The sequence below is a fragment of the Perognathus longimembris genome, chromosome 13 (genome assembly GCF_023159225.1).
Source record: "Perognathus longimembris pacificus isolate PPM17 chromosome 13, ASM2315922v1, whole genome shotgun sequence".
NCBI lineage: Eukaryota > Metazoa > Chordata > Mammalia > Rodentia > Heteromyidae > Perognathus > Perognathus longimembris.
In genome coordinates this window covers 57,707,751-57,735,194 of record NC_063173.1, presented here as the reverse complement: position 1 = coordinate 57,735,194, position 27,444 = coordinate 57,707,751, and the positions used below count along the sequence as shown (strand labels likewise).

General features: G+C 56.9%; 2 protein-coding genes across 2 annotated transcripts in view; both read left to right on the top strand.

The window, feature by feature from the left end:
• Positions 1-5,009: 5,009 nt before the first annotated feature.
• Positions 5,010-22,629, top strand: Pygm (glycogen phosphorylase, muscle associated). Its single transcript, XM_048360665.1, has 20 exons — positions 5,010-5,339; positions 6,856-6,957; positions 7,043-7,121; positions 7,208-7,311; positions 7,644-7,775; positions 9,345-9,456; positions 9,545-9,627; positions 10,952-11,095; positions 11,366-11,458; positions 11,615-11,761; positions 11,944-12,107; positions 12,921-13,035; positions 13,463-13,564; positions 13,887-14,034; positions 14,328-14,386; positions 14,477-14,618; positions 18,014-18,221; positions 21,792-21,926; positions 22,104-22,170; positions 22,269-22,629. The coding sequence occupies exons 1-20, from the start codon at positions 5,097-5,099 to the stop codon at positions 22,416-22,418; spliced, it is 2,529 nt and encodes an 842-aa protein (XP_048216622.1). The 5' UTR covers positions 5,010-5,096; the 3' UTR covers positions 22,419-22,629.
• Positions 22,630-25,320: 2,691 nt separating this feature from the next.
• The window catches only part of Rasgrp2 (RAS guanyl releasing protein 2), a 12,619-nt gene continuing 10,495 nt past the window's right edge, over positions 25,321-27,444 (top strand). Inside the window, 4 exon segments of the mRNA XM_048361434.1 lie at positions 25,321-25,546; positions 26,328-26,430; positions 26,898-26,960; positions 27,213-27,390. Coding sequence (XP_048217391.1) covers positions 25,474-25,546; positions 26,328-26,430; positions 26,898-26,960; positions 27,213-27,390 — 417 coding nt within the window. The 5' untranslated portion in view covers positions 25,321-25,473.

Genomic DNA, 27,444 nt, shown 5'->3' with positions numbered 1-27,444 from the left:
TAGCTCTTTGAAGCTCTAGAAGCAGCAAAGTGGCGCTATGTGGGTTTTAGAAATAAAATCAATAAATGACTTAACCACAACCCAGCTGTCTCTTGACTCCCCTGGGCCCAGCTTGCTTGTGCTCCCTCCCTTTCTACTCCCTGCAGTTTCTGTTAAGATTTTGGAGTGTGTTAAAAACAGTAGCTGAGAAGGTAGAATGGAGGTTCTGAAATAGCAATGAGCACTCAGCTGTAGCAAGTACCTATAGGAACCACCCAGTGTAGTAGCAGTATGAGGAGCTAGGAAACACCAGTGCTCACTGAAAACCTTCATTCCCATTGTGACTGGCCTGTCTGGCCCGGTCCTGTTTCTGCTGCTACAGCAGTATCCTCACACCCATCAAAGCAAAGCTTGGTGAGGGGCATGCCAGACGGGAAGGAAAGGTCAGCATGAGAGCTGTGTTACTAAGATCCAGCCAAGTGCTCTGTAGAAACCCAAGATTGGTCTAGACCAAGAGGCCAGGTTTCTGGTTAGAAACGTAGACATAAACAACCTTAAGTTACACCATTCAGGCAAGGAACTCTGCCTTCAGGGTTCTTGGAGATAATTGCACAGGGGAAGGAACTAAGGGGACAAGAGGGGCAGTGGTGGAGATGTAGTTTGAGCCTTTGTGTTTCGCATGCCGGGCTGGGGCATGTAGAATGAAGGCCTGTGTAATGGTGTCTCCCCAGGGTAGGGAGCCTAGAGACAGCCCAAGGGAAGGCTGCTGCTGACAAACACATGAGAAAGCTGCTTGGGGAACATCCAAAGTGTATATACTATAGTCAGGAAACTGAACCAGATGGGCGTTTGGTGCCCTCCTTTATGGGCACATGGTACAGGGTCATGTGCCTCAGAAGCTGGAGATGGAGGTATGGAAGACACCAGAGAGCTGCCATTGTTTTTCAAAATAATGGATAAAGACTTCAAGATGGGCTGAGAATGTAGCCTAATGGTAAAGTGCTCGCCTCGGATACATGAAGCCCTGGGTTTGATTCCTCAGCACCACGTACAGAGAAAAGGCTGGAAGTGGCGCTAGCCTTGAGCAAAAAGGAGGCCAGGACAGTGCTCAGGCCTGGAGTTCAAGCCCCAGGACTGGCGAAAAAAAGATGGAAGTGGATACAGAAATGGTGAAGCTCCTTGGTGGTAGGGTGCTTGTTTATATCACCAGCACCTAAAAAGTGAAAACAGAAAAAGTTATCCCTATTATGCACACTATGTCTCTAGCTTATTTCAGTTATGTTTTTTTATTGTCCTCTCTACTTGGAATCCTGTCACTGTGGAATAGGAGCCGGGGCAGTGAGCCTGGGCTAGACCTAGAAAGGCTTGCAGCATGGGGGTTCCAGGGCTGGGTTTGATGTAACAAAATTCTCAGAAAAAAAAAGTTGGCCATCCCCAGAGCCCAGCTCCCTAGCAGCCGTCCATCCCGGGCTGGCCCACCGTGGCCTTCAGAGCAGTGCGGCAGCTCCTCCCCTCAATGCACCTGCCACCTTGACTGGGCACCTGCAGGCCCAGTCAAGCCTCTGACGGCCCTGGGCTCTGCTCAAAGAACAAGTCAGGAACCAAAGGCCACCCCTGAAGGAAGCAGGAACTGAATGAGGCAGGGCTTATGTTCTCATTCAAGAGTAAATTTGATCAAATGAGTCCAGGGTATAGAAAGGCAAAGCATCCCATTTAAGGCCACAGAACCAAGTCAATGTTGGGTCCAGAACATCTAGTGAATGGAGACAGCCAAAACCTAGACTATTCCTGAAGCTATCTCTCCACACAATGGGTAGGAAGGTAATAGGCCCCTGTTTATAAGGGAGGGACAGTTACAAGCCCCGGACCTGTTGAGTCTGCCTGTGTGGTCATGTAGTCATGTGGTCATGTGAAAATGCCTTCAGTTACTAGCACACCAGTGGGCCATAGTGAGACCTGAATGTCATTATCTGGCATTTTTATTTTTAGCAAAGATTTATAGTAAAGTACAAAAGAAAACAGCCGGGTGCCAGTGTCTCACATCCCTAATCCTAGCTGGTCAGGAGGCTGAGATCGAAGCCAGCCAGGACACTAAATCAGAAAAAGATACGTAAGTGGAGGTGTGGCTCAAACGTAGAGGGCTAGCCTTGAGCACAAAAGTTCAGGAACAGCCAAGCCCTAGGACTAGCCAAAAAAACCCAGAACAATCCGTAGCCTTTATCGTGCATGCGTATGTGTGTGCACTTGCACTCACGCACATTCATGTGTGCCAGCCAATACCCAGGCTGGAACTCAAGGCTTCACATTCTTAGCTTGTTTGCTCCACTTCTGGCTTTTTGCTGTTACTTGGAGGTAAGAGTCTCATAGACTTGCCCAGGCAGGGTTTGAACCACAGTTCTCAGATGTCAAGCCCCTGAGTAGGGTTACAGACACGAGCCACTAGTACCCCGCATACTTTTCCCCCCTTTTCCCAGTACCAGGGTTTGAACTAGAACCTTATGGTCCCTGGGCCTGCTTGCTCAGCTGACACACTACCACTTGAACCACACCTCTAGCCTAGGATTTTGCTTTGCTTTTTTTTTTTTTTTTTTGCCAGTCCCAGGGCTTGAACTCAGGCGCTGGGCTCTCCCTGAGCTGCCTTTTGCTCAAGGTTAGCATTCTACCACCTGAGCCACAGCACAACTTCCAGCTTTTTCTGTGTATGTGGTACTGAGGAATCAAACCCAGGGCTTCATGCATGCTAGACAAGCACTCTACCACTAAGCCACATTCCCAGCCTAGATTTTGCTATTGACGAGAAAATGTTGCATGGACTTTTTTGCCTAGGCTGGCTTTGAACTGTGTTCCTTAGTTCTTAACCTCCTGAGTAACTAGGATTAGAGGCATGAGTTACTAGTATCTAGTTTAGAGTTGTTGGGGTTTTTTTTTTGGGGGGGGGTGTCAGATGTGGGGCTTGAACTCAGCCCGGGCACTGCCCCTAAGCTCTTGCTCAAGGCTAGCTCTCTGCCACTTTGAGCTGTACTTCCATAGCTTATAGTTCTGTTTTGATACCAAGGCTTGAACTCAGGGCCTCATGCTCTTGCCTGGCTTTTTTGCTCAAGGCTGGAGCTCTTCCACTTGAGTCACACCTCCTCTTTTTTTTTTTTTTTTTTGGCTAGTCCTGGGCCTGAGCACTGTCCCTGGCTTCTTTTTGCTCAAGGCTAGCACTCTGCCACTTGAGCCACAGCGCCACTTCTGGCCGTTTTCTGTATATGTGGTGCTGGGGAATTGAACCCAGGGCCTCATGTATATACAAGGCAAGCACTCTTGCCACTAGGCCATATCCCCCTCTTGTTTTGTTTTGTTTCTCCAGTCCTGGGCCTTGGACTCAGGGCCTGAGCACTGTCCCTGGCTTCTTTTTGCTCAAGGCTAGCACTCTGCCACTTGAGCCACAGCGCCACTTCTGGCCGTTTTCTGTATATGTGGTGCTGGGGAATTGAACCCAGGGCCTCATGTATACGAGGCAAGCACTCTACCACTAGGCCACATTCCCAGCCTCTGTTTTTTGGTGGGTTTGTTTTTTTTTTCTGGTTAATTGAAAGTAAGAGTCTCACAGACTTCTGCTCAGGCTGTGTGTGATCCTTAGATCTCAGCTTCCTCAATAGAATTACAGGTGTGAATCCCAGCACACATCTTTATTTTTCACATTTTTATTAGTGTATGTTAATTGTACAATGTAAGTTTTATTGAGGTATTCCATAGATGTACGTGACGTTCTTTAATCACATTCAACCCCTCTGTTACTCTCAGGGCTCAATCCTCTCCCCCTTGAGTGTTGTTGTGAGTGGGTAGAAAGTGCTTCAGTTTCTCCCGCCCCACGATATCACAGGACTACAGTACCCAGGGGCCCCTGCTCCATGCTGGAACCTCAGCAGAAAGCTTGGCTTGTAATCTGACCCATCCTGGTAAAGGTCAGTTCAGAGCTCCTTGAGGGACAGCAACAGGGGGTGCCCAGAGCCACTTAGCTCTGAGGGTGGGGCCAGGGAAATGGGAGTTCCTCAGGGGACCTCCACCTCTACTAGCCCAGGGTCCTAGATGGGGGTGTGCCCCGCACTCTCTGTGCACTTCTCGGGACACACTGACTTTTAGCTCTTGCCCCTTTTGTCACGCACACACAGTCTCCCCAGCAGAATACAGCTGCCAACCCAGTAAGGGCCACGCTGTCCAACCCTTAAAGGGTGCTCGTCCCCCCTGTGGTTTGCACATCCCTGGTGAGTATCCAAAGCAAATCCGAGTCAGGTGCTGGTGGCTCACGCTTGTGATCCCAGCTATTCAGAAGGCTGAACTCTGAGGATCAAGGTTCAAAGTCAGCCTGGGCAGGAGAGTCCATGAGACACTTATCCCCAATTTATCACTAGGAAACCAGAAGTGGCTCAAAGTGATAGAGTGCTGGCTTTGAGCAAAAGAGCTCAAGGACAACACCCAGACCCTGAGTTCAAGTCCCACAACCGATAAAAAAAAAAAAAATCCTACTGCTCCAAGGAGAGAAGGGTGTGTGTGTGTGTGTGTGTGTGTGTGTGTGTGTGTGTGTGTGTGTGTGTATTCAGACACCCGGACCATATGACAGTCCATTGGCCCCTCAGACCTGCTGGAGGGTCCACAGTTCGGTCCCACCTCACCTACTCACTAGGGGAAGGACCCAGGTTGGGGAATCCTTGAGACAAAGACACAGCCAGTTGGCTCCAGTCAAGCTTTGGGCCGTTCAGCCCAGGGTTTTGCCTGTGGTAGCTTTACCGTCTCCAGCCCTACAGAGAGAAGACTGGGAAGTGGGTCAGCGCAGGCTGCTAACCAGCCAGGCTGGGCTTGGCCCTTCCCTTGTAGAGCTCGCCCCTCCTCCTTCACTCTGCTCTCCTCCTCTTGCCCCCAAAATAGCTCCCCGATCCTGCTGGCCAGGACCCTCCCATGGAGGAGGTAGGGGATGAGGAGGTTGGGGGGGGGAGGGGAAGGCGGGGCGTGCTGCCCAGAGCCAGGCTTTAAATCCCATCCCAGCTGGGTCATTCCACTCCCTGGCCGGAGGCACCGAAGGAAGCCGTCCGTCTGTCTAGTCGTCTGTCAGGCCAGCCCACCCTCCTGCAGCCATGTCCCGGCCACTGTCAGACCAGGATCGGAGAAAGCAAATCAGCGTGCGTGGCCTGGCTGGCGTGGAGAATGTGACTGAGCTGAAGAAGAACTTCAATCGGCACCTGCATTTCACGCTCGTCAAGGACCGCAATGTGGCCACCCCGCGAGATTACTACTTTGCCCTGGCCCACACTGTACGTGACCACCTCGTGGGACGCTGGATCCGCACACAGCAGCACTACTATGAGAAGGACCCCAAGGTGCTACTGGGGGCTCCCCGGATGGGGAATAGGCCATGACCAAATGGCTAGCCTTTTCTAAGGCCCGTGCTTTCTGCAGCAAAAGGAGGGCTCCAGGGGCCTGGGGAGTTGCAGGTGGATGGGTGCTGGGGGGGGGGGGGGGGGGGGCAGGGGGAAGGCTGGGAGGAGTCCCAGAGCAGGTGGGTTGTTTGCAAGGGCCGGGCACCGTCCACGCTGAGAAGGTTGGAGGGGCTGCTGTTAGGAAAAAACTGCCCTGTGGCCTGGTTTCGACCTGGGGTAGCGTGACATGCTGGTGAATATGTACGTGGTGCCGTGTGTCTGTGCCACGGGCCGGGCGAGGCTGGAACAGCTGGGGCGGTTGGGATCAAGTGTCTGAAGGGGTCATTGGTAAATGTCAGCAACCTAACACCACATGCCCGGGGCGGGGGAGGGGCGCAGAGGGGTCCCAGGCACAGCGGGGGACCAGGTGCTCAGCATCCTCGCGGCGGTTTTCTACCCGCTTTGGGGTCTGAAGCTGGAGGGTGAAGGGGAACGAGGCACTGCCCACTCCTAGCCCTGAGTCACTGTGTGACCTTGAGCAAAGGACATTTTTTTCCTCTGGACCTTGGCTTGGCCCTCTTAGGGAACATTTGGAGGTATTTCTTTCTCAGAGGGGCTCTGAGCCCTCTGAGGGGCTCATGTGTGTGGAAAAGGGTCCCTTCACCCCCCGCCCCCCCAAGCACCTTTATCCCCAAGGCATGTCTGGCCTGCCCCACTCTCCTGATGGGAAGACGGAGGCCAAAGAGGCATGATGTGACTTGGAACCAAGGCCTTGCCTGTTAGACTGTGAAGTTCCAGATGGTTCTTCTGAGTGGAGAGGAAAATTTTAGGGCACAGACATGGGACATGCTGCCCAGTGCCAGTGGCTCACACCCTGGAATCCTTGCTACTTAGGAGGCTGAGAACTGAGGATCGTGGTTCAAAGCCAGCCTGGGCAGGAAAGGCAGTAAGACTTTTCTCTCTGATTAACTGCCAAAAGAATCTGTAAGTGGGGGGCTGGGGATATGGCCTAGTGGCAAGAGTGCTTGCCTCATATACATGAGGCCCTGGGTTCAATTCCCCAGCACCACATATACAGAAAATGGCCAGAAGGGGCGCTGTGGCTCAAGTGGTAGAATGCTAGCCTTGAGCAAAAAGAAGCCAGGGACAGTGCTCAGGCCCTGAGTCCAAGGCCAAGGATTGGCAAAAAAAAAAAAAAAAAAAAAGAATCTGTAAGTGGAGCTGTGGCTCAAGTAGTAGCGTGCTAGCCTTGAGCACAAACCCTCAAGGACAGTATCCAGGGCCTGATTTCAAGCCCCAGTATTGGCGTGCACGTATGCATGTGCACACACACACACACACACACACACACACACACGAAGTAGAAATGGGGTATGCAGGAATTTGGGAGTGGAGCAGGAGAGGGGGATCTCCGGCCCCTGGGTGAATGCCGGTGGGTAATCCTGACTCCCCCCTCCCCGGCCATGTCTCTGGACAGAGGATCTACTACCTGTCTTTGGAGTTCTACATGGGCCGGACGCTCCAGAATACCATGGTGAACCTGGCCTTGGAGAATGCCTGTGACGAAGCCACCTACCAGGTTGGGGGAGGGGGCGGGCACGAAGGCCTGGGGGGAGGTCTCCCTGCTGGCACCTGGCCCTGACTACTGCCATCTCTCCTCCTAGTTGGGCCTGGACATGGAGGAGCTTGAAGAAATCGAAGAGGACGCGGGGCTGGGCAATGGGGGCCTGGGTCGGCTGGCAGGTGAGCGGGTGGTTTGTGTGGGGAGGGGGGTGGGGAGAGGGCTGCGTCAGGCCTGGGTCCTGATCCCCCACGCTGTGTGTCCCCAGCCTGCTTTCTGGACTCCATGGCGACGCTGGGCCTGGCGGCCTATGGCTATGGGATCCGCTACGAGTTTGGGATCTTTAATCAGAAGATCTGCGGGGGCTGGCAGGTAAGGAGCCTGGGCCCTGGTCTTGGTGGATCTTGATTCTGATGGAGAGGCTCTCCCATGTGGTCATCTATTTTTGAATAGGTTCAGAACTTGCCACAGACTTGGGAAAACATCTTTGCTCCTTTTTTCCCCCTCTGCTGGCTCCAAAGCCAGTTGGTAACGCCTGAAATAGGTGGACCATATCTGTGAACCCCACTGTCCAGTCTCCCAGACCAAGAACCCCCATTTATAGAATACTCCTGACCACGGCTCCTGCTCTCCCATGCCCTACCAGCTGGTGAGGTTCCTGGACCGGACACTGACTCCTCTCCCCTGTCCTGCCTTTAACTCAGATGGAGGAAGCTGATGACTGGCTTCGCTACGGCAACCCCTGGGAGAAGGCCCGGCCCGAGTTCACGCTGCCTGTGAACTTCTATGGCCGAGTGGAGCACACCCCCCAGGGAGCCAAGTGGGTAGACACACAGGTGAGGATGAAGCAGAGAATCGGGATGGGGGTACTGAGGGAGAATCCAGCGACAGGACTGGGGAGAGGGTTCAGGAAGCTACTAGAGGGAACCGGGATACAAGGAAAGAATGTGCAGTCTATTAGACCCAGTGGTATTTTCCAATTTAGAAAACGGAGGCTCAGAGAGGCTACGACGTGACTTCTTCGTCAAAATCACCCAGCCAGAACCAGGAGAGCCTGGAGTCAGGGACACACTGGGTTAGGCTAAGTAAGGAAGCTCAGGAGGACAGGGCTCTCCTTACCCCACCCCCCGCCCACTCCTTACCGCCGCCAGCACAGGACGCCCCAGAGGACGCCACCGTGACTCGAAACCTGCCCGTGCCTCTGGCCCGGAGAACTGAGGAAAACAAAGGCAGCAACGCAGAGATAGGGACACAGGAGAAAACCGAGGCTGCTACAGTTGAGACTGAAGTGTCCAAGGTCACACAGCAAGCCTGGGGCCTGGGGCCAGCCCAGGCGTCTATCCTAATCGCCGCGCAGTGGGTTCTCAAACAGCAGGGCCCTCAGAATTCGGTATTCACTGCGCTGCCACCCCCGGAAGGGGTGGGTGGCGGCGGGGCACATTAGTTGCCCGTGGCAGGCTGGCACAAGCATCTCTGGCCAGAAGGCCGGGAATTGGCTCAGTCTGGCGGTGTGATCTTGGATCGGTCCCTTCCCCCTCTGAGCGGCAGCTTCCACCATGCTGTCATCAGGGGGCCCCTAGAGGTGGAGAAGGAGGGCGATGCCCCTTTGAGGGAGTCCTTTGGAAAAGTGGAGGTGCAACAGGCAGGTCTGAGCAGCCCCCCCCTTTTTTTTTTTTTAGCATTTTCTATTGTGATTATAAAGGTGATGTACAGACAGGTTACAGTTACATAAGTCAGGTCATGAGTACATTTCATTTTGGACAATAGCAGCCGTGATGGATGTTTGCTCATTGTGAGAGGCGAGGCCAAACCAGACATAAATCTGTGACAAGGCATGACTTCTGGGTGCCTGAGCCGGCCTCGAGCTCTCCCAGCCCGCTCTGGAGTCAAAAGTGACCTCTCACTTTTGCCCAGGCCAGGCTGGCCAGCTCTGTGTCGGGGTGTCTGCACACGTGCACACGCACGTGTGTACGCGTGACAGTTCTGGGGCTTTACCTCCAGCCCTTCGTTCTATCACTTTGGTGATTAACTGGAGCTGAGAGTCTCATGAACTTTCCTACCTGAGCCGGCTTTGAACTGGGACCCTCGGATCTCCGCCTCCTGGTCACAGGCATGACCTTCCACCTCTTGTCTTGTCACTCTCTCTCTCTCTCTCCTTAATCCTCAGAACATTCTGACAAGACAGAGGTTGCTGTGTGAGGGGTCCATATTCCCTTTTTAGAGATGAGGTCCAGAGAGGTGGTACACTAGCTAGTGAACACTGGTGTTGGGACTGGAACCCAAGCTTGGGAGCTGGTAGCAGGCGTGACAATGCCTGGACTTCCAGCCCTGCAGGCGAGGGAGGGCCTGACCCTCAGGCCCAGGCAGCAGCTCGTCCAGCTCATCACACACGCTGTCTCCCGCAGGTGGTACTGGCCCTGCCCTATGACACCCCGGTGCCTGGCTACCGCAATAATGTCGTCAACACCATGCGTCTGTGGTCAGCGAAGGCCCCCAACGACTTCAACCTCAAGGACTGTGAGTTCCCCGAGGTGGCCGGCAGCCCCGCCCACACCCCCCCAGCCCGTGCCCAGCCCGATGCCGCTGCCTTCATTTTATCCCCTAGTCAACGTCGGTGGCTACATCCAGGCCGTGCTCGACCGGAATCTAGCTGAGAACATCTCTCGTGTCTTGTATCCCAACGATAACGTGCGTAGCCCCGCGGGCTGGGCCTGGAAGCCTGGGTCCTGGGGAGATGGGCAAGGGGGATGGGGAGGAGGGGACAGGAGCTCCTGCCCTGGTCGCATCGAGGGCCGAATGCTGGTCCTGTGTGCCCCGTTCTCTCTCCCGCCCTCCCAGTGTCCCTTGAGCAGGAGAGGCCCAAGTCCTGAGGCAGGAGGAGGAGGATGCCTTGCTGCTTCACTTTTCCTCTCAAGGCTGGTGGCTCTACCACTTGAGCCAAACTTCCACTTCTGGATTTTTAAAAATTAGATTGATTTATTTTTGCCAGTCCTGGGCCTTGAACTCAGGGCCTGAGCACCGTCCCTGGCTTCTTTTTGCTCAAGGCTAGCGCTCTACCACTTGAGCCACAGCGCCACTACTGGCTTTTTCTATATGTGTGGTGCTAAGGAATCGAACCCAGGGCTTCATGTATACGAGCCGAGCACCCTACCACAAGGCCATATTCCCAACCCCTAGTTTTATCTATTTTTTGTTTATGTGGCACCAAGAAGTTGAACCCAGGGCCTTATGGATGTTAGGCAAGCACACCTACCACTAAGCCACATTCCTAGCCCTGGAATTTTATTTATTTATTTATTTTGCTAGTTAACTGGAGATAAAGCTCTTGGATTTGTCTGCCCAGGCTGGCTTTGAAACCAGATCCTCAGATCTCAGCCTCCTGAGTAGGCAGGACTGCAGCCGTGAGCCACCGGTGCCCAGCAGAATGGAGTATTTCTTTTTCCTCTTTTCTTTCTTTCCTTTTTTTTTTTGTCTTTCCTTTTTTGATACTGGGGATTGAATCCAGGATGCTGCAGTTGCTAGGCAAGTGCTTTGCTACTGAGCTCCAGCCCAAGAATGGAGCATTTTTTTTTTTTTTTTTTGCCAGTCCTGGGCTTGGACTCAGGGCCTGAGCACTGTTCCTGGCTTCTTTTTGCTCAAGGCTAGCACTCTACCACTTGAGCCACAGTGCCACTTCTGGCCATTTTCTATATATGTGGTACTGGGGAATCGAACCCAGGGCTTCATGTATACAACACAAGCACTCTTGCCACTGGGCCATATTCGCAGCCCTAGAATGGAGTATTTCTAAGGGACTGTTTCCTGGTGACCTCCACAATGTCCCTGTCTCTGACACCATCTCCCATGACTACTGATTAATGGGGGCAAAACCCCTGGAGGCAGGGAAAGTCTAGCGTTCTGAGTCCTAGTGTGGGTGGGGTCTGTCCTGGCCACACCCACAACGCCATTAGGCCACGCCCACAGCGGCCGTGTGTCCCTGCTGTCCTTAGTGCTGCCTTGCTCTCTCTGCTAGTTCTTTGAGGGGAAGGAGCTGCGGCTGAAGCAGGAGTACTTCGTAGTGGCAGCCACCCTCCAGGACATCATCCGGCGCTTCAAATCCTCCAAGTTCGGCAGCCGTGATCCCGTGCGCACAAACTTTGACGCCTTCCCGGATAAGGTACTGTGCGAGAGAAGGCCACCTGTCCACGGCGACTGGAGTGCCCCATTGGCTCTCCGGGCTCACCTGCCCCGCTGTATAGACCAGGATGTGGAAACTGGAAGTGGATAAGGGACATGCTTCAGGTGTTTAGCCACCAGGCGCGCACGCACAGAACCCGAGCCGCCCTCCTCCATCCGTTACCCCCTGGCCCTCTGAGGGGCTGTCTCTGAAGGGACACCATAATGCTTGCTTTGGGCCCAGGCTGATTCCCAGCCCCCTTGCCTCTAGGTGGCCATCCAGCTTAATGACACTCACCCCTCCTTGGCCATCCCTGAGCTGATGAGGATTCTGGTGGACCTGGAACGGCTGGACTGGGACAAGGTGGGCCTTGGGACCCTTGTTTGAACAGCTCTGTGTCAGAGTGGGAATGGAGTGAGGGTGGGAGCCCTCAAACCCCGCTCTTGAGGGGCAGGACACAGGGCTTGCAGAGCCTTAGGTTTCCGGCCTCCTGCCCTGACTCCCCACCCTGTGAGCCAGGCCTGGGAAGTGACGGTGAAGACCTGTGCCTACACCAACCACACGGTGCTGCCGGAGGCCCTGGAGCGCTGGCCTGTGCACCTCATGGAGACGCTGCTTCCCCGGCACCTGCAGATCATCTACGAGATCAACCAGCGCTTCCTTAATGTGAGTCTGAGGGCCGGTGGCAGGCGGGCGGGCGGGCGGGCGGGTGGCGGGCCCCAGAGTAGGTGCATGGAAGAGGTGTCCCATCGGGGGCTTGAGCCTTCAGGTATAGGAAAGACTGAGGGGTAGAGAGTGGGGCCTGTGGTTTTGGGGTCCTGATCCTGTTCTGGGTTCTCTGGGCACAGCGAGTGGCAGCCGCATTCCCGGGGGACGTGGACCGGCTACGGCGCATGTCCCTCGTGGAGGAGGGCGCTGTGAAACGCATCAACATGGCGCACCTGTGCATCGCGGGCTCCCACGCGGTCAACGGTGTGGCGCGCATCCACTCGGAGATCCTCAAGAAGACCATGTGAGCCCTCTTCCCAGCCCCGCCTCTCCAGGCTCGGCCACACACAGCCCTGCTCCCGAGTCACCTGGACCACCCCTGGCCTCCCCCCTCTGGCCCCCTCCACACATGGAGTCTTCTTAGAGCACCAGGACCTTTCCATCCACCATAGTCATTGACACGGTTATACTCCCAGTTCACCTCTCCCTCCCCACCTTTTTTTGTGTTGGTTCTGGGCTTTGAACTCAGGGTCCAGTCAGTCACCCTCCTTGAGCTGTTATGTTCAAGGCTGGTGTCCTACCACTTGAGTCACAGCTCTATGTTGGCTTTTTGTTGTTGTTAATTAATTGGCGATAGGAGCCTCCTAGACTTTCCTACCGGGGCTGGCTTTGAAACGTGATCCTCAAATCTCAGCCTCTCAAGTAGCTAGGATTACAGTGGCGTGAGCCACTGGCACCTGGCTCCCGGTGAACCCCTTTTTTTTTTTTTTTTTTGCCAGTCCTGGGCCTTGGACTCAGGGCCTGAGCACTGTCCCTGGCTTCTTCCTGCTCAAGGCTAGCACTCTGCCACTTGAGCCACAGCGCCGCTTCTGGCCATTTTCTGTATATGTGGTGCTGGGGAATCGAACCTAGGGCCTCGTGTATCCGAGGCAGGCACTCTTGCCGCTAGGCTATATCCCCAGCCCCGGTGAACCCCTTTTTACATGAACAGTCACTGCTGCTTCCAGTTCTGCTTCCCATATTGTCGGCCCCTGTGAAGGAGAGAGACTAGAGTAGGGCCCTGGGGAGGAGGCGCCCCCGGGGCGAGCGCTAACTCTTGTTCCGTCTCCTGCCGCAGCTTCAAGGACTTCTATGAGCTGGAACCTCATAAGTTCCAGAATAAGACCAATGGGATCACCCCTCGTCGCTGGCTGGTCCTGTGCAACCCTGGGCTGGCAGAGGTGATTGCTGAGGTGAGAGGCCGCCCCCTCGCCGCGGTGGGCGGGGATCTGCTGGGCGCGGTCCAGTGGCTAGCCCGACGCCCTTGGAGGAGGGGGCCCTGGTGCTCATCTTTAGAAGCGTGCTGTATGGGATACGGAGGCCGATTTCCTGCTGGAGAGCAGAGTCTGAAGGGAAGGTGGTGTCCCCGAGTCACGTGGCTACTGGGGAGGAGGAAGAGGGTGGAAGTCAGGAGGCCTGCTTGGCTGGGGGTGGGGAGGGGCGTCGGTAGGGCCAGCCGTTAGACGAGCTCAGGGATGGGCAGGAGGGGAGGCGGACGCGGACGCGCCGTGCCCGGTCCCCAGTGCGGTCCTTGGAGTGGAGGCACCCTGCTGACCTGGACGGGGCGCCCTCTGCACCCAGGGGAGGGACAGGGCATGACCAGGCACTGCCTTCCCGCAGCGCATCGGGGAGGAGTACATCTCGGACCTGGACCAGCTGCGCAAACTGCTCTCCCACGTGGACGACGAAGCTTTCATCAGGGACGTGGCCAAAGTGAAGCAGGTGTGGAGGAATGCCGCCCGGGACGCCATGCCGGGACCCAGTGTCCGGGCCAGGAATGGCGGCAAGAGCACCTCGCCCTCACCAACCCCAGGCACTTCCAGAAGCTTCCTGGAGTGGGTTGTGGGAGGCAGCATCCGATCTCATAGGGAGAGCACTGACATCGATTAACAATGTCTGCCCTGGTGCGGGGGCAGAGGAAGGAAGCAATGGAGCTTCCTATTATCTACCTTCCCCGCGGCCTGAAGTGAAGGAAAACCAGTGCTTGGCTAGAGTTCCTGAAGCCAAGGCCCCTTGCTGAGCCCTGTGCCTCCCCTGCCTACAGGAAAACAAGTTGAAGTTCTCTGCATACCTGGAGAGAGAATACAAAGTCCAAATCAACCCCAACTCCCTCTTCGATGTCCAGGTGAAGCGGATTCACGAATACAAGCGTCAGCTCCTCAACTGCCTTCACGTCATCACCCTGTACAACCGTGAGTGGCGGGGACCGCGTTCGGTGCAGTCCTCGCTTCCGCCCCCTCCCACCGTGCTGCCTGATCAGTATTTCTTTGTGCCTAGCGACCACTCTCAGGACATGGACGTGTCCCATTTCATAGATGGACAAACTGAGTCTCAGAGAGGAGGAAGTCACAGGCACGGAGCAAGTGACTGCCCAAGCTAGGGCTGCCCACCTCAGGCCCTGCCTGGCTTGTCTTGGGCGCTCTTTGGAGCCACCCCTGGAGGGCAAAGCCTGGTCCACTTGACGCTTCTCTTCTCTTCTCCCCAGGGATCAAGAGAGAGCCCAATAAGTTCGTCGTGCCTCGGACTGTGATGATCGGAGGCAAGGTGAGAAGCTGCGCACCGAGTGGGCTCTAAGCCTTGGGCGTGTGGGTCCTGGGCTGGGCAGGAGCACTGACCCTAGGCCGTGCCCCGCAGGCCGCGCCCGGGTACCACATGGCGAAGATGATCATCAAGCTCATCACCGCAATCGGGGATGTGGTGAACCACGACCCGGTGGTGGGAGACCGCCTCCGAGTGATCTTCCTGGAGAACTACCGAGTCTCGCTGGCTGAGAAGGGTGGGTACTACCGCGGGGCCCTGTCCCAGGGGAGGCCTTAGCTAGCTTTCTATTCACTTATTTGGTTTTGAGGGACTGGGGTTTGAACTTGGGGCTTCGCACCTGACAGGCAGGCACGCTGCCACGTCAGCTACGTTTCTAGCCCTGTCTTCGCTCTGGTTTTTATTTTTTACTTGCTAGTTCTGGGGCTTGAGCTCAGAGCCTGGGCACTATCCCTGGGCTGCTCTCGCTCAAGGCTCGATAGTGCTCTACCACTTGAGCCACTGTGCCACTTCCAGCATTTTTAAAAAAAGTTTTTATTATAAAAGTGATGTACAGAGAGGTTACAGTTTCATACGTTAGGCATTGGATACATTTCTTGTACTGTTTGTTACCTTGTCCCTCGTACCCACCTCCCCCCTCCCCCTTTCCCCACTGAGGTGTTCAGTTCACTTGCACCCAACAGTTTTGCAAGTATTGCTTTTGTTGTTGTTTCTCTTATTTTACCCTTTGTCTCTCAATTTTCCAGCATTTTTTTATGATCTTATTTTATTTTTTTTTCATTCATAATTCAGGTGATATTCTGTATCTCCATTTATAAAACAATACAATAATTTTTTAAAAAAAACATTGTACAAAACAACAGCATAAATAACATAAATGAGAATTTTTCAAGTATTTCATTTGCCTTGAAAAGTTCCAAACAATAGTTCTAACAACTTTCTTTCTCTCTTCCCTCTCCTTTCTTTCTTTCTCTTTCTTTTTTTCTTTCTTCCTTTCTCTTTCCTCTCTCTATTTTTCTTCCTCCTTTTTTTAAATTTGTTTATTAATTGAACACAATTTTTTTTTTACAAGGTGTTGTGCAAAAAGGGTACAGTTACATAGTAGGGCAGTTTGTACATTTCTTGTGATATCTTACATCCTGTTTTTCTATCCCTTCTCTAGGTCAGGTAGACATATATACAATATACAATGTATCAAGAACATATACAGTGGGGCTGGGGATATGGCCTAGTGGCAAGAGAGCTGCCTCGTATACATGAGGCCCTGGGTTCGATTCCCCAGCACCACATATACAGAAAACGGCCAGAAGCGGCGCTGTGGCTCAAGTGGCAGAGTGCTAGCCTTGAGCAAAAGGAAGCCAGGGACAGTGCTCAGTCCCTGAGTCCAAGGACCAGGACTGGCCAAAAAAACAACAACAACAACAACAACAAAAAGAACATATACAGTGTTCACAGACTTGGTCTCTACTGTCTCTCCGTCTCCCTTTGTTAACAGTCATATATCAGGGAGATCATGCCCCTTTGTTTTCTGTGTTCTAGGCTTGTCTCGCTCAACATTATTTGTTCGAGTTCTGACCATTTCCCTGCGAATAACAATATTTCACCATTCCTCTTTTTTTCTTTTTTTTTTCTCAAATTTTTATTATCAAACTGATGTACAGAGAGGTTACAGTTTCATACGTTGGGCATTGGATACATTTCTTGTACTGTTTGTTACCTTGTCCCTCATGCCCACCTCCCTCCCCCCCTTTCCCTCCCCCCCCAGGTGTTCAGTTCACTTATCACCATTCCTAATCGCTATGTAGTATTCCATTGTGTATAAGTACCATATTTTTTGGATCCATTCGTCTGTGGAGGGGCATCTGGGTTGTTTCCATATTTTGGCTATTGTGAATTGTGCCGCGATAAACATGGAAGTACAAATGTCTTTTTGATATCTTGGGACTTGCTGTTTAGGATAGATGCCTAGGAGTGGTATGGCTGGGTCATAGGGTAGGTCTATATTGAGCTTTTTGAGAAACCTCCATACTGTTCTCCAAAGTGGTTATACTAATTTGCACTCCCACCAACAATGGAGAAGGGTTCCTCTTTCCCTGCACCCCCTCCAGCATTTGTTGTTGCCTGAGATCAGAATGTAGGCCATTCTAACTGGAGTGAGGTGGTATCTCAGGGTTGTTTTTATTTGCATTTCCTTTACTACCAGGGATGTTGAACATTTCCTCATATGTTTCTTTGCCATTTTTTATCTCTTCTCTTGTGAAGTCTCTCTTTAGCTCTTTTGCCCATTTCCTAATAGGTTTATTGGGCTTGGAAGGGCTTAGTTTTTTTGAGTTCTCTGTAGATGACCGATATCAGGCCTTTGTCTGTTGCTGTGCTGGTAAATATCCTTTCCCATATCGTTGGCTGTCTTTCTATTTTGGTGGCTATGTCCTTAGCCACTTGCAGCATTTTTTTGGCAATTAATTGGAGATAAGAGTCTTGTGGACTTTCCTACCCAGGCTGGCTTCAAGTCACGATTCAGGATCCTGAGTAACTAGGATTGCAGGCATGAGCCCCTGGCGCCCAGCTTTGCTCGGTGTTTGAGATAGGGTCTTGCTTTCTATCCAGGCCTACCTCCACTGAGATCCTCCTGTTTAAGTTTTTTAGAGTTTCTGGATAACAGGACACACCACTACACTCAGCTTTTGCTATTGAGATGAGCTCTCATGAAGTTTTTTTTCCAGTTAGCCTAGATCCTCCCAATCTCAACCTTCTAAGTATTTGGAATTAGAAGCCGCTGATACTTGGCAAGCCATGTGGACTCTTCTTTAAGAAGGCAAGGCTTTCCTGGTGCCAGTGGCTCATATCTGTAATCCTAGTTAGTCAAGGTTGTGATTCAAAGCCAACTTGGGCATAAAAGTCCTTGAGACTGTGTGTGTGTGTGTGTGTGTGTGTGTGTGTGTGTGTGTGTGCACGCGCACGCGAAGGGGCTTGAACTCAGGGCCTGGGTTCTGTCCCTGAGCTCTTTTGCTCAAGGCTAGCACTCTACTACTTTGAGCCACAGCTCTACTTCCAGTTTTTCCAGTGGTTAACTGGAGAACAGTCTCAGGCTTTCCTGGCTGGGCTGACTTTGAACTGGGATCCTTAGATCTCAGCCACCCAAGTAGGTAGGGTTACAGGTGCGAAACAACAGTGCCTGGCTCCTTAAGACTTATCTCGAAGTAATCACCAAAAAAGCGTGGAGGTGTGGCTTAAGTGGTAGAGTGCCAGCCCTGAGTGAAAAGGCTAAGGGACACCACCCAGGCGCTGAGTTCAAGCCCTGGTACTGACATACACACACACACACACACACAAAAGAAAGAAAAGAGAAAAAAACTGCAAAACCAGAAAAGGCCAGGCTACACTCACCATGGTGGTTTTAATTATGGTGACATTAATTATGGAGGAGCTGGCCCTGTGGTGTCCTTCAGGTCCTGCGTAAAGGGGCAGGAACTGGCTGGATCCTAGATGTTCAAGAATCAGTGAGGGATGGTGGGAGGAAGACTTGATTGGTAGCAGCCGCAAGGAGGTTGAATCCGGCTGTGAGCCGAGCCAACCTGATGCAGCAGGACAGGCCCGCCCCAGAGCTGACCTTTCCCCCCTGCTGCCCTGCAGTGATCCCAGCCGCCGACCTCTCGGAGCAGATCTCCACGGCCGGCACGGAGGCCTCGGGCACCGGCAACATGAAGTTCATGCTCAATGGGGCCCTGACCATTGGCACCATGGACGGGGCCAATGTGGAGATGGCGGAAGAGGCCGGAGAAGAGAACTTCTTCATCTTCGGCATGCGTGTGGAGGACGTGGAAAGGCTTGACCAGAGAGGGTATGGGTCAAAGTGCAGGGTTCCTGGGCAGGAGGAAGCAAGGCGTGGCCGCCCGGGGCGCCGGCCTGGGAGAGGCCTACCTGGAATGCCTGAACACAGGTCTGAGCGGTGGCCATCAGGTTCTGGAAAACTTGAGACAGTTGCTAGCGAATAAAGGCAGTAAAATGCAAAAAGGAAGAAGTAACAGAAGGAAAGGTAAGGGACGATGATCTCTACCCTAAAGGACAATGTTCTGAAATTAGAAGAGGAGGAAGGTGGACGTGGTGATTGCAATTCTACTTGTGATCTGAAACATAAATCATCAGAGGAGACATTTTCTCATATATATATATATATGCACACACATATATGAATAATATATAAAATATTACTTATTTATGTTGCCAGTCCTGGGGCTTGAACTCAGGGCCTGGGCACTGTCCCTGGGCCTCATTGTGCTCAAGGCTAGTGCTCTACCATTTGAGCCAAGGAAGCCAAGGTGCTGGTGGCTCCGGCTTGTAATCCCAGCTACTCAGTAGGCTGAGATCTGAGAATCATGGTCCCATGCTGGCCCAGGCAAGAAAGTCTGCAAGACTCTTATTTCCAATAAACTACTCGGAAAAATCTGGAAGCGGCAAGGCTCAGAGAGAGAGAGTACACAGGCTCTAAGTTCAAACCCCAGGACCAGCAAAACAACAACAAACAGAGTCTCATGGACTTTGCTACCCGAGCTGGCTTTGAACTTCAATCCTAAGATCTCAGCCTCCTGAGTAGCTATGATTCTCATTGAGAAATAGAGACCAAAGTAACTGCCATCTGTAACTTGATACCAGTTTTATAGTCACAGTTCTCTTTTTATGTATGTTCATGTTTGTATGTATATATTTGCATACTTGTATTATATATACATATATATGTGAGCATAATTACTTTTTGTACTGGGGCTTGGACTCAGGGCCTAAGAGCTATCCCTCGGCTTTTCCTTTTTCTTTTTTGTGCCTGTTTTGGGGCTTGAACTCTGGGCCTTGGTGCTGTTTCTGGGGCTTTTATGTGCAAGCTTAGCACTCTACCATAGCAGCCACAGCTCCACATTTGGCTTTTTTGATAGTTAATTGGAGATAAAAGTCTCCTAGGTTTTACTGCCCATGCTGGCTTCAAACCACAGTCCTCAGCGCTCAGTACCCTGGGTAGCAGGATTACAGGTGTGAGCCACCAGCCCCTGGCTGCTTTCTCCTTCAAGGATAGTGCTCTACCACTTAAACCACACCTCCATTTCCAGATTTTTTGTTTATTTGTTTTGTTTTTGTTGCCAGTCCTGGGGCGTGAACTCAGGGCCTGAGCACTGTCCCTGGCTTCTTTTTGCTCAAGGCTAGCACTCTGCCACTTGAGCCACAGCGCCACTTCTGGCTTTTATCTATATATGTGGTGCTGAGGAATCGAACCCAGAGCTTCATGTATACGAGGCGAGCATTCTACCACTAGGCCATATTCCCAGCCCCCCGTTCCCAGATTTTTGATGGTCAGAGCCTCACAGACTTTCTTGCCAAAGATGATCTTGATTCTTGATCCTGTTATTTCTTCCTGAGTAGCTAGGATTGCAGGCACGAGCCACCAAGGCCCAGCTGTATGTGCAGTTTTAAGAGGTTAAGAAACATGTATACACACACACACACGCATGCACATACACACACACGAATCCCAATACCTTACTTGACATCAGAGAAACACTTTATTTCATTCGTCTTTTAACATATTTTAAGTGTTTTTATAGTGTTCTCTCCTATCACCATGCCTTATTTGTTAACCAGTGCCATTGAACGTTAAGATTGATTTTTCTCTGCTGTTAGCCTAAGTATTGCTGCAATGAGAGCCTTTTTACATCTACATGGAGGCATCCGATTATTTCCTTAAGAGAATGAGTAGAAGGAGGATATTTTGGTATCAAAAAGAATGAGTGCTTAAAGCTTTGACACAGATTGCCAAATTGCTTTCTGGAAGGTCAGTACCAGGGGCCTTGAGTTCAAAGTGTTTTATTGCTGAAAAGAAAGAAAAGAAAGGAAGGAAAGTCAGTACCAGCTTATGCTTCTACCAGCAGATTTAAAGAGCTGGCATGTGGTGCTGGAAGGAATTTCTCCTATGAGCCAGGCGTGGGCTGCATTGGGGGTGCCTGAAATCCCAAATACTCAGAAGGCGGAGGCAGGGGGGTCCCAAGGATTGTGAGGATGATCAGTTTGATGCCAGCCTGGGCAAAGTCAGCTAGAACAAAACACAAAGAAAAGGTCTGGGGATGTAGCTCAGTAGCGGAGCACTTGCTTATTGTGTAACAGGCCTTGGGTTCAATTTTCAGCACCCCCCCCCCCAAAAAAAAAGCCAGATGCCAGTGGCTCATGCATGCCTGAAGCTACTCAGGAGGCTGAGATCTGAGGATCGAGGTTTGAAGCCAGAGCCTGGGCAGGAAAGTCCTTGAGACTCTTTCTTTTTTTTCTGCCAGTCCTGGGGCCTGAACTCTGCCCCTGGCTTCTTTTTGCTCAAGGCTAGCACTCTGCCACTTGAGCCACAGCGCCACTTCTGGCTTTTTCTGTGTATGGGGTGCTGAGGAATCGAACCCAGGGCTTCCTGCATGTGAGGCAAGCACTCTACCACTAGGACATATTCCCAGCCCTCTTTGAGACTCTTATCTCCAATTAATCACAGAAAAAGCTAGAAGTGGTTCTGGGGCTCAAGAGGTAGAGTGCTAGCTTTGAACAAAAGGCGTTTAGGCACAGCGCCCAGGCCCAGAGTTCAAAGCCCAGCACCAGCAAGACACAGAGAGAGAGGCAAGAACTGTGACCTATTTTTGATCTGGGCCCATATAGCTCAGGAGTAGGCCTTAGCATGATCTTAGCATGATTCTGGCTGCTGAAGGGAGGCTGGGCTGGGTGGGTGGGGGGGTTGGGGAGCAGGTGGCGGGCTGGTGTAGTGGGGGGCAATCAGAGACATTGTAGAGGAGTCCTTGGTTTCTAACAATAGGGAAGGGGGTGATGACTGGGGTGGGGGCGTCGGGGGGCAGGCTGGCCTTGTGGAGAGGGGTTTGTTCGATACTGACCCTGGGCTCTGAGTTCCAAGCTCGAGCACACCCGAGGCACACTTCCCGCTCCCCCAAACTTTCAATCCTCCTGTCTTAGCCTCCCAAGCACAGGGATCACAGACGTGCACCACCATGCCTGCCTGGCCTCTGGGGAGGGTCATAATCCGAGGCCAATCTGAGGGGGGACAGTCGTAGTGCCTCAGAAAGGGGAGCCTAGGGCTTTACACATGCTTGGCCGGTGCTCCACCACGGAGCCACCGCCCAGCTCAGCCTAAGACACTGGCGGAGGAAGCCCACTGGTGGGGTGTAGGACGAAGAGCCTTGGCTTTGAGATTCCCCTTTCTGTCCCCTCTAGGCCAGTTTCCTTTCCCACAAAGTAGCCGTAGGAAGGAGGGAGGACTCCCAGGGAAGGACTTCTAGGCTTAGACTCTGAAACTCAGGGCGGAGGTTTTCTCTGGAGGAGAAGCAGGGAGCTGACCAGGCTCTGCCTGCCCCCCCCCGCCCCCCCCCCCCCCCCCCCGCAGGTACAATGCCCAGGAGTACTACGACCGCATTCCTGAGCTCCGGCAGATCATCGAGCAGCTGAGCAGTGGCTTCTTCTCCCCCAAACAGCCCGACTTGTTCAAGGACATTGTCCACATGCTCATGCACCATGACCGGTGAGCGGGCTGGCTCTGGGGCCTGGCCCCACAGCAGGAGGGCGCGGGGAAGCTCCAGGCTCCACGGGGGTGGTGGGGTGCTGGGTAGGTGGGGTCAGGCTCCTTTGGAAGCAGCGGCAGGCATTCTTGGGGGCCCCAGCTGTCCACAGAGCTCCCTGCCTTTCCTTCCCACTTCAGGTTTAAAGTCTTTGCAGATTATGAAGACTACATTAAGTGCCAGGAGAGAGTCAGCGCTTTGTATAAGGTGAGAGACCCCGGGGTTGGGCTTGGGCTGAGGCAGAAGGTGGGGCCCCTGCTGGCAGGGTGAACCCAGAGCCCCCCCACCCCCTCTTTGGCCTGTAGAACCCGAGGGAGTGGACCAGGATGGTCATCCGGAACATAGCCACCTCGGGCAAGTTCTCCAGCGACCGCACCATCGCCCAGTACGCCCGGGAGATCTGGGGCGTGGAACCTTCCTACCAGCGCCTGCCGGCCCCCGATGAGAAGATCTGAGCCCCTAGGCCAGACCCCAAGCCCCTGCCCTTGTGTGTCTGTTGGCCATCCTCTGGGCCAGCTCCAGCTGCTCTTCCCGAGGGTGGGCGGCTGGAGTTGGGTCTGCGAGCCCCTTCCCGGGGGAGCCCCCCTTTGCTCTAGGTCCCTTCCTCTCTGACCAGCTGCCCCCACGCCCAATAAACTGACTCCCACTGGGAGCTTCTCTACTCTTCTTTCTGTTGGGAAATATTTTTAGCCCGTGGCGAGCCCCACAGCTGCTGCCAAATCACCCCCTTGTGCCCCACACCCTGGCAGGTGCGTCCTCCGCCGGGAGGGGGGCGGCGGCCCGTGGGGCGTGGCCCGGGGCTCGGTCCCTTTCCCCAGTCGCCCTCCACGCCTCTCCTACCAGGGCCGTGTCCATACTAGGTCAGCGGCCAGGCTGGCTGGCTGGGGGCGGGGCGTCCGCCCGGGTGGGGCCCGCCGGGGCGGAGGCCCGGGCCGAGGGAGGGATGGGGGGGGGCGGCCCGCGGATGCTCGGCGGCTCCTTGGCTCCGCCCTTAGCCCCGCCCCACTGCGGCGTTTCAGGGTCTCCTAGCAGGTGGCTCGGCTTCGGTCTAAAATCCGGGGGGATCCAGGAGAGGGGGGCAGTCACAGACCGCTGAGCCCAGGACCAAACGCCCCCCACCCCCGGGCCCGTGGTGGGGACACGGGATCCGAAAGGGCCTGTGTGTGGGTCTCCTTGCTGAGGTGCGGGGGGGGGGGGGTCCGCCTCCCCAGCCCGGGCCGGGAGGGGCCGGCCTCGCAGGGGCCGCTGGTTTCAGAGTGAGTGTTTGAACCCCAATGGCCGGAAACGGTGACTGCTCCCCGCAGGCTGGGCTGTGGGGACCCCAACTGCCTGCGGCGGCCCCGCCCCCGGGCGTGAGCCGGAGCCCCTCGCCCCACCCCGGTCCCCGGACGCCGGGCCAGGTCTGCAGGTAGCCAGGCTTCCGTGGCGCGCCGGGCGCAGGCCGCGCTCCCCGCCCGCCGAAGCGCCCTTCCCGCTGGTCCCGGGGAGCCTCGGCCCCCCCCCCCCGCGCCGGCCTCCCCCGCGCCGGGGCGCCCACCGCCCGCAGGAAGGCGCCCGGCCCGGCCGGCCCGCCCCGTGGGAACGGCTTGAAAACAGGAACCCGGCCGGGGGCTGGGCGGGGCGCCCCTCGCCCACCGCAGCCCGCTTCCTGCCCCTCCCGGCTTCCTCCGGATCGGCCCCCGGGAGCGGCCCGGGCGGGGGACCCCAGCCCCCCGCGTCGCGCCGTGGCGCAGCCCGCAGCCCGGGCTCACGCGGGGCGGGCGGGGAGGGGAGGGGGCGGCGGCGCGGGGCGGGGCGGCGGGGAGCGGGCGGCCGCCGCAGCCGCAGCGAGGCCGGCGGGCGCGCTCCGAGGTGGTGCCGGCCGGGCCGGGTGTGGGCGCCCTCGCTGCGGGTCCCGAGAGTGAGTGAGCGGGAGCGCGGGCGGGCGGGGAGGGGGGCGCGGCCCCGAGGGGCGGCGCGGGCGGGCCGGGACCCCGGGCTGCGGCCGGCCGGGGCGCTGCGCGGGGCTCGGGGTGCCCCGTGGGAGGGGCGCGTCCGCGCGCTCCCGCGCCTTCCCCGCCGCGTCTCGGCCGCCCCCCCCCCGCACACCCCCATTTGACAGATGGGCAAATTGAGGCTGCGAGGGGCCCAGTGCTTCTCAAGGTCACGCGGCGAGGAGGCCGCGGAGCCCGGCGGGGACGCCGGGGCGGGGGCGCTAGGGAAAGTCCCGGGAACTCCGCGGAGGACCCCACTGGGGGAGGGGGCGCTGGCGGGGGGCGCCGGGCGCCGGGGGGGGCGGGCCGGCGGAGGGGCGTGCCGCCCCCGCGGGGGGCGTGCGCGCGTGGCACAGCCCGTGCGTGGCGGGGCGCCGACCTGCGTGCACACGTGCGCAGATGTCAGCGCCGCGCGCGGGGCCGCGGGCGGGCCCGGCCGACCGGCGAACTCCGGGCAGGTGGGAGGGGCGCCCGGGTCCCCGGGCGGGCGGGGTGGGGGGTGGGCCGCGGCCCCGAGCGTCCCGGGGTGCCGGTGGGCGCGGGCTCGGTTGCCATGGTGAGATCCAAGGGGTCTGGGAGCGGGGGCGGGGGAGCGCGGGGTGGGGGGCGGGGGGAGGGACGTCCTGCACCCCCGGGCCCGCCCCCCCCCCCCGGCCTTCCGCCACGGACTCGGGGAGGGAGTGGGTGTCCGTCCCCGCCTGGCCCCCGCCGAGCGTCGGTCGCTCGTGGTGTGGTGCCCGCCGCGACCCCCTCCCCCCCACCGTGTCCGCGCCCCCTTCTGGGCACCCAACTCCTGGCGCTCGGGCCACCCGTGCCGGGCGGGGAGGAGGGCGGCCGGGGACCCGCGGGGAGCGGCCGTTCCCTGGCTGGGCTCCCCGCGGACGCCTCCCGGCCTTCCCCGCCCCAGGAATGCGCTTCTCCCCGAGGGCAGGCCTCCCCCGCGCGCGCGGGGCGCCTGGGCGGGGGCCTGCGGGCAGGACGCCTGGGTGTCCCCCCCCCCCCCCCCCGCCTATCCCGGGGAGAAGAAAATTCCTCCGAGGTCCCCTCAGGCTCCGGGTTCCCAAAATAACCCTGCGGGGGAGGGGAGGGGAGGCTGGGAGGGAGGGGAGCCGAGGGGCGGCGCGCCGAGGCGGGGCGCTGCAGGTGCCCGGGGAGCGGGGCCCAGCCGCGAAGGGCCGGCGGGACCGGGGGCGCCTCCCGACCCCTGCCGTCCCGGGGAGCCCCCACCCCGGGGAGCCCCTCCGCCCTCCCGCCCGCGACTCGGAGGAGGGGCCGGAAGCGTCTCGCGGGCGCGTTTCCCCACTAGCCGCTTGCACCATCCCCGGTGGGGCCGTTTAACCCCGGGAGGGACCGGGGGGCCACGCGGGCCCTGCCCGGCAGGGGGCGTGCCCGCCCCGCCCCGCGCCCGCCCTCGGGCCGGGGCCCCGTCCGCCTCCCCGCCCACTCCAGCTCTGTGCCCCCAGGACCTGGGTCGGGTCCCAGCCCGAGAGGAGCCTCCCAGAGCCCAGCCCGGCCGGGCCTGCGGGCGTCGGCGGCCATGGCGAGCACCCTGGACCTGGACAGGGGCTGCACGGTGGAGGAGCTGCTCCGGGGTTGCATTGAGGCCTTCGGTGAGTGGCATGGGGAGGGGACGCGGGCCGGGATCCGGGCCCCTTTCCCGGGGAACAGACCCCTAGCCAGAACCCCCCTCGGTATCCCAGTGCCTTCCTCCGGGGACAGACCCCGGGGCAGGGACCCCTCACCCCCAGGACCCAGGACCCAAGGCCCTTTCCCTCGAGACCCCTGGCCGGGGACCCCCCCCCCCCAGGCTCACCCCGCAGCCTGGAGGGCAGCTCCTCCTCCTAACAGGGTAGAGGGGTGCTCCTGCTGCAGGTGACCCGCCTCCCTTCCCTGGCCCCGGGGGACTGGCAGGGAAAGGGCGCTGTCCCGGCTCCCACCCGGCAGGGACATTATCTGTCTCCCACGGGGATCCAGAGGAACTCCTATCTCAGGCCTGGGAGCTGTTTCCGGCAGATGTGGTGTGGGGGACTTATCTGGCAGAGGGGGTGCCCCCTTCCCCCAACATTCAGGAAATGACCTCTGGATTCTTGACCTCTGGGGAACCCAGGCTCCTTCCGCCCCAGCTGGTTCCCCTCTGGAAGATGGGGCCTCCGCAAAGCGCCCCCCCCCCCCCCAGCATCGCTGGTGCCTCCCCACTCGCTCCTGTCACCCGGCCTTCCTTCCCCTTGGCCCGCTGCTCCCGAGAGGTCCCGGGAAAGCCGGAGAGGGCAGGGTCAGCCGTGCAGCAAGAGGGACCCCCGACCCTGGGGCTGGCAGGCTAGGCTTCGGGGGTTGGAGCTTGGGCACCCAGGTGTCTCCTCAGCCCGCTTCTCTTTGACCCCTGTGCGTTAGACGACTCGGGGAAGGTGCGGGACCCGCAGCTGGTGCGCATGTTCCTCATGATGCACCCCTGGTACATCCCGTCTTCCCAGCTGGCTGCCAAACTGCTGCACATATATCCTTCCTGACTCCCGGGCCAGGCGGCCCTTCCTGAGTCCCTCAGCCCCCCTGCCTGCCTGGCGCTCTCTCTCTCTCTCTCTCTCTCTCTCTCTCTCTCTCTCTCTCTCTCTCTCTCTCTCTCTCTTCTCTCCTCTCTCTCCTCTCTCTCCTCTCCTCGGTTCCTCTCCTCTCCTGAACCCGGGCTTTTCGCCCCTCACCTTCCCTGGGGCCTAGGATCTGCCCCGGCTCTGGCCTGGCGGCCTCTCAGCTATCCCAGAGCCTCCTTTCAGCCTCCCACAGAACCCAGGGCTTCCCTCCCTCCCCCCCCCTGCAGTCCCCCCCACACCCCACCCGGCATCCTCCCAGGCTTGTATCCTCCCCTCCTTTCCCAGAGCTTCCACCTGCGCAGGCCCCGCCCCCCTGCCCCCCTCCCACGTCAGACTCTGCCCCCCCCAATGCCTGTTTTCCTTGACTGCCCCTCACCTACCAACAATCCCGGAAGGACAACTCGAATTCCCTGCAGGTGAAGACGTGCCACCTGGTCAGGTGAGCCCCCGTCCGGGGCCCCCGCCCCCCCCCCCCCCCGCTTGCCCCTTCGGGTGCTGTGTGCTCAGGTGGGCCGATGTAGGCCAGGCGTCCATCCCTGCCCTTCGCTGCCCTGTGGGGGCGGGGGGTGCCCTCCCTTCGGTGCCCTCGGGAAGGCAAGTGCCCCGGGAGGGGGTGTCGGCCCTATGCCTTGGGGGGCTCCCTCCGGGGGCGGTGGGGAAGGGCCGGTGGGTGACGCTGCCCCTCCGCCAGATACTGGATTTCGGCGTTCCCAGCGGAGTTCGACCTGAACCCCGAGCTGGCGGAGCAGATCAAGGAGCTGAAGGCCCTCCTGGACCAAGAGGGGAGCCGGCGGCACAGCAGCCTCATCGACATCGACAGCGTGTGCGTGGGGGGCGCTCGGGGGCGGGGGGCGTCGGCACCCCACACCGCCCGCCCGCCCGCCTGCGCTCAATAAATGTCTGTTGAATCGGATGGGTGAGGG

Bases quoted from the DNA above. Each gene is read 5' to 3' on its own strand.
- Pygm (XM_048360665.1), top strand. From the start codon at position 5,097: ATGTCCCGGCCACTGTCAGACCAGGATCGGAGAAAGCAAATCAGCGTG. The intron at 11,762-11,943 runs GTGAGTCTGAGG...CTCTGGGCACAG, and splicing joins TCAACCAGCGCTTCCTTAAT to CGAGTGGCAGCCGCATTCCC. The intron at 12,108-12,920 runs GTGAGCCCTCTT...CTCCTGCCGCAG, and splicing joins GAGATCCTCAAGAAGACCAT to CTTCAAGGACTTCTATGAGC.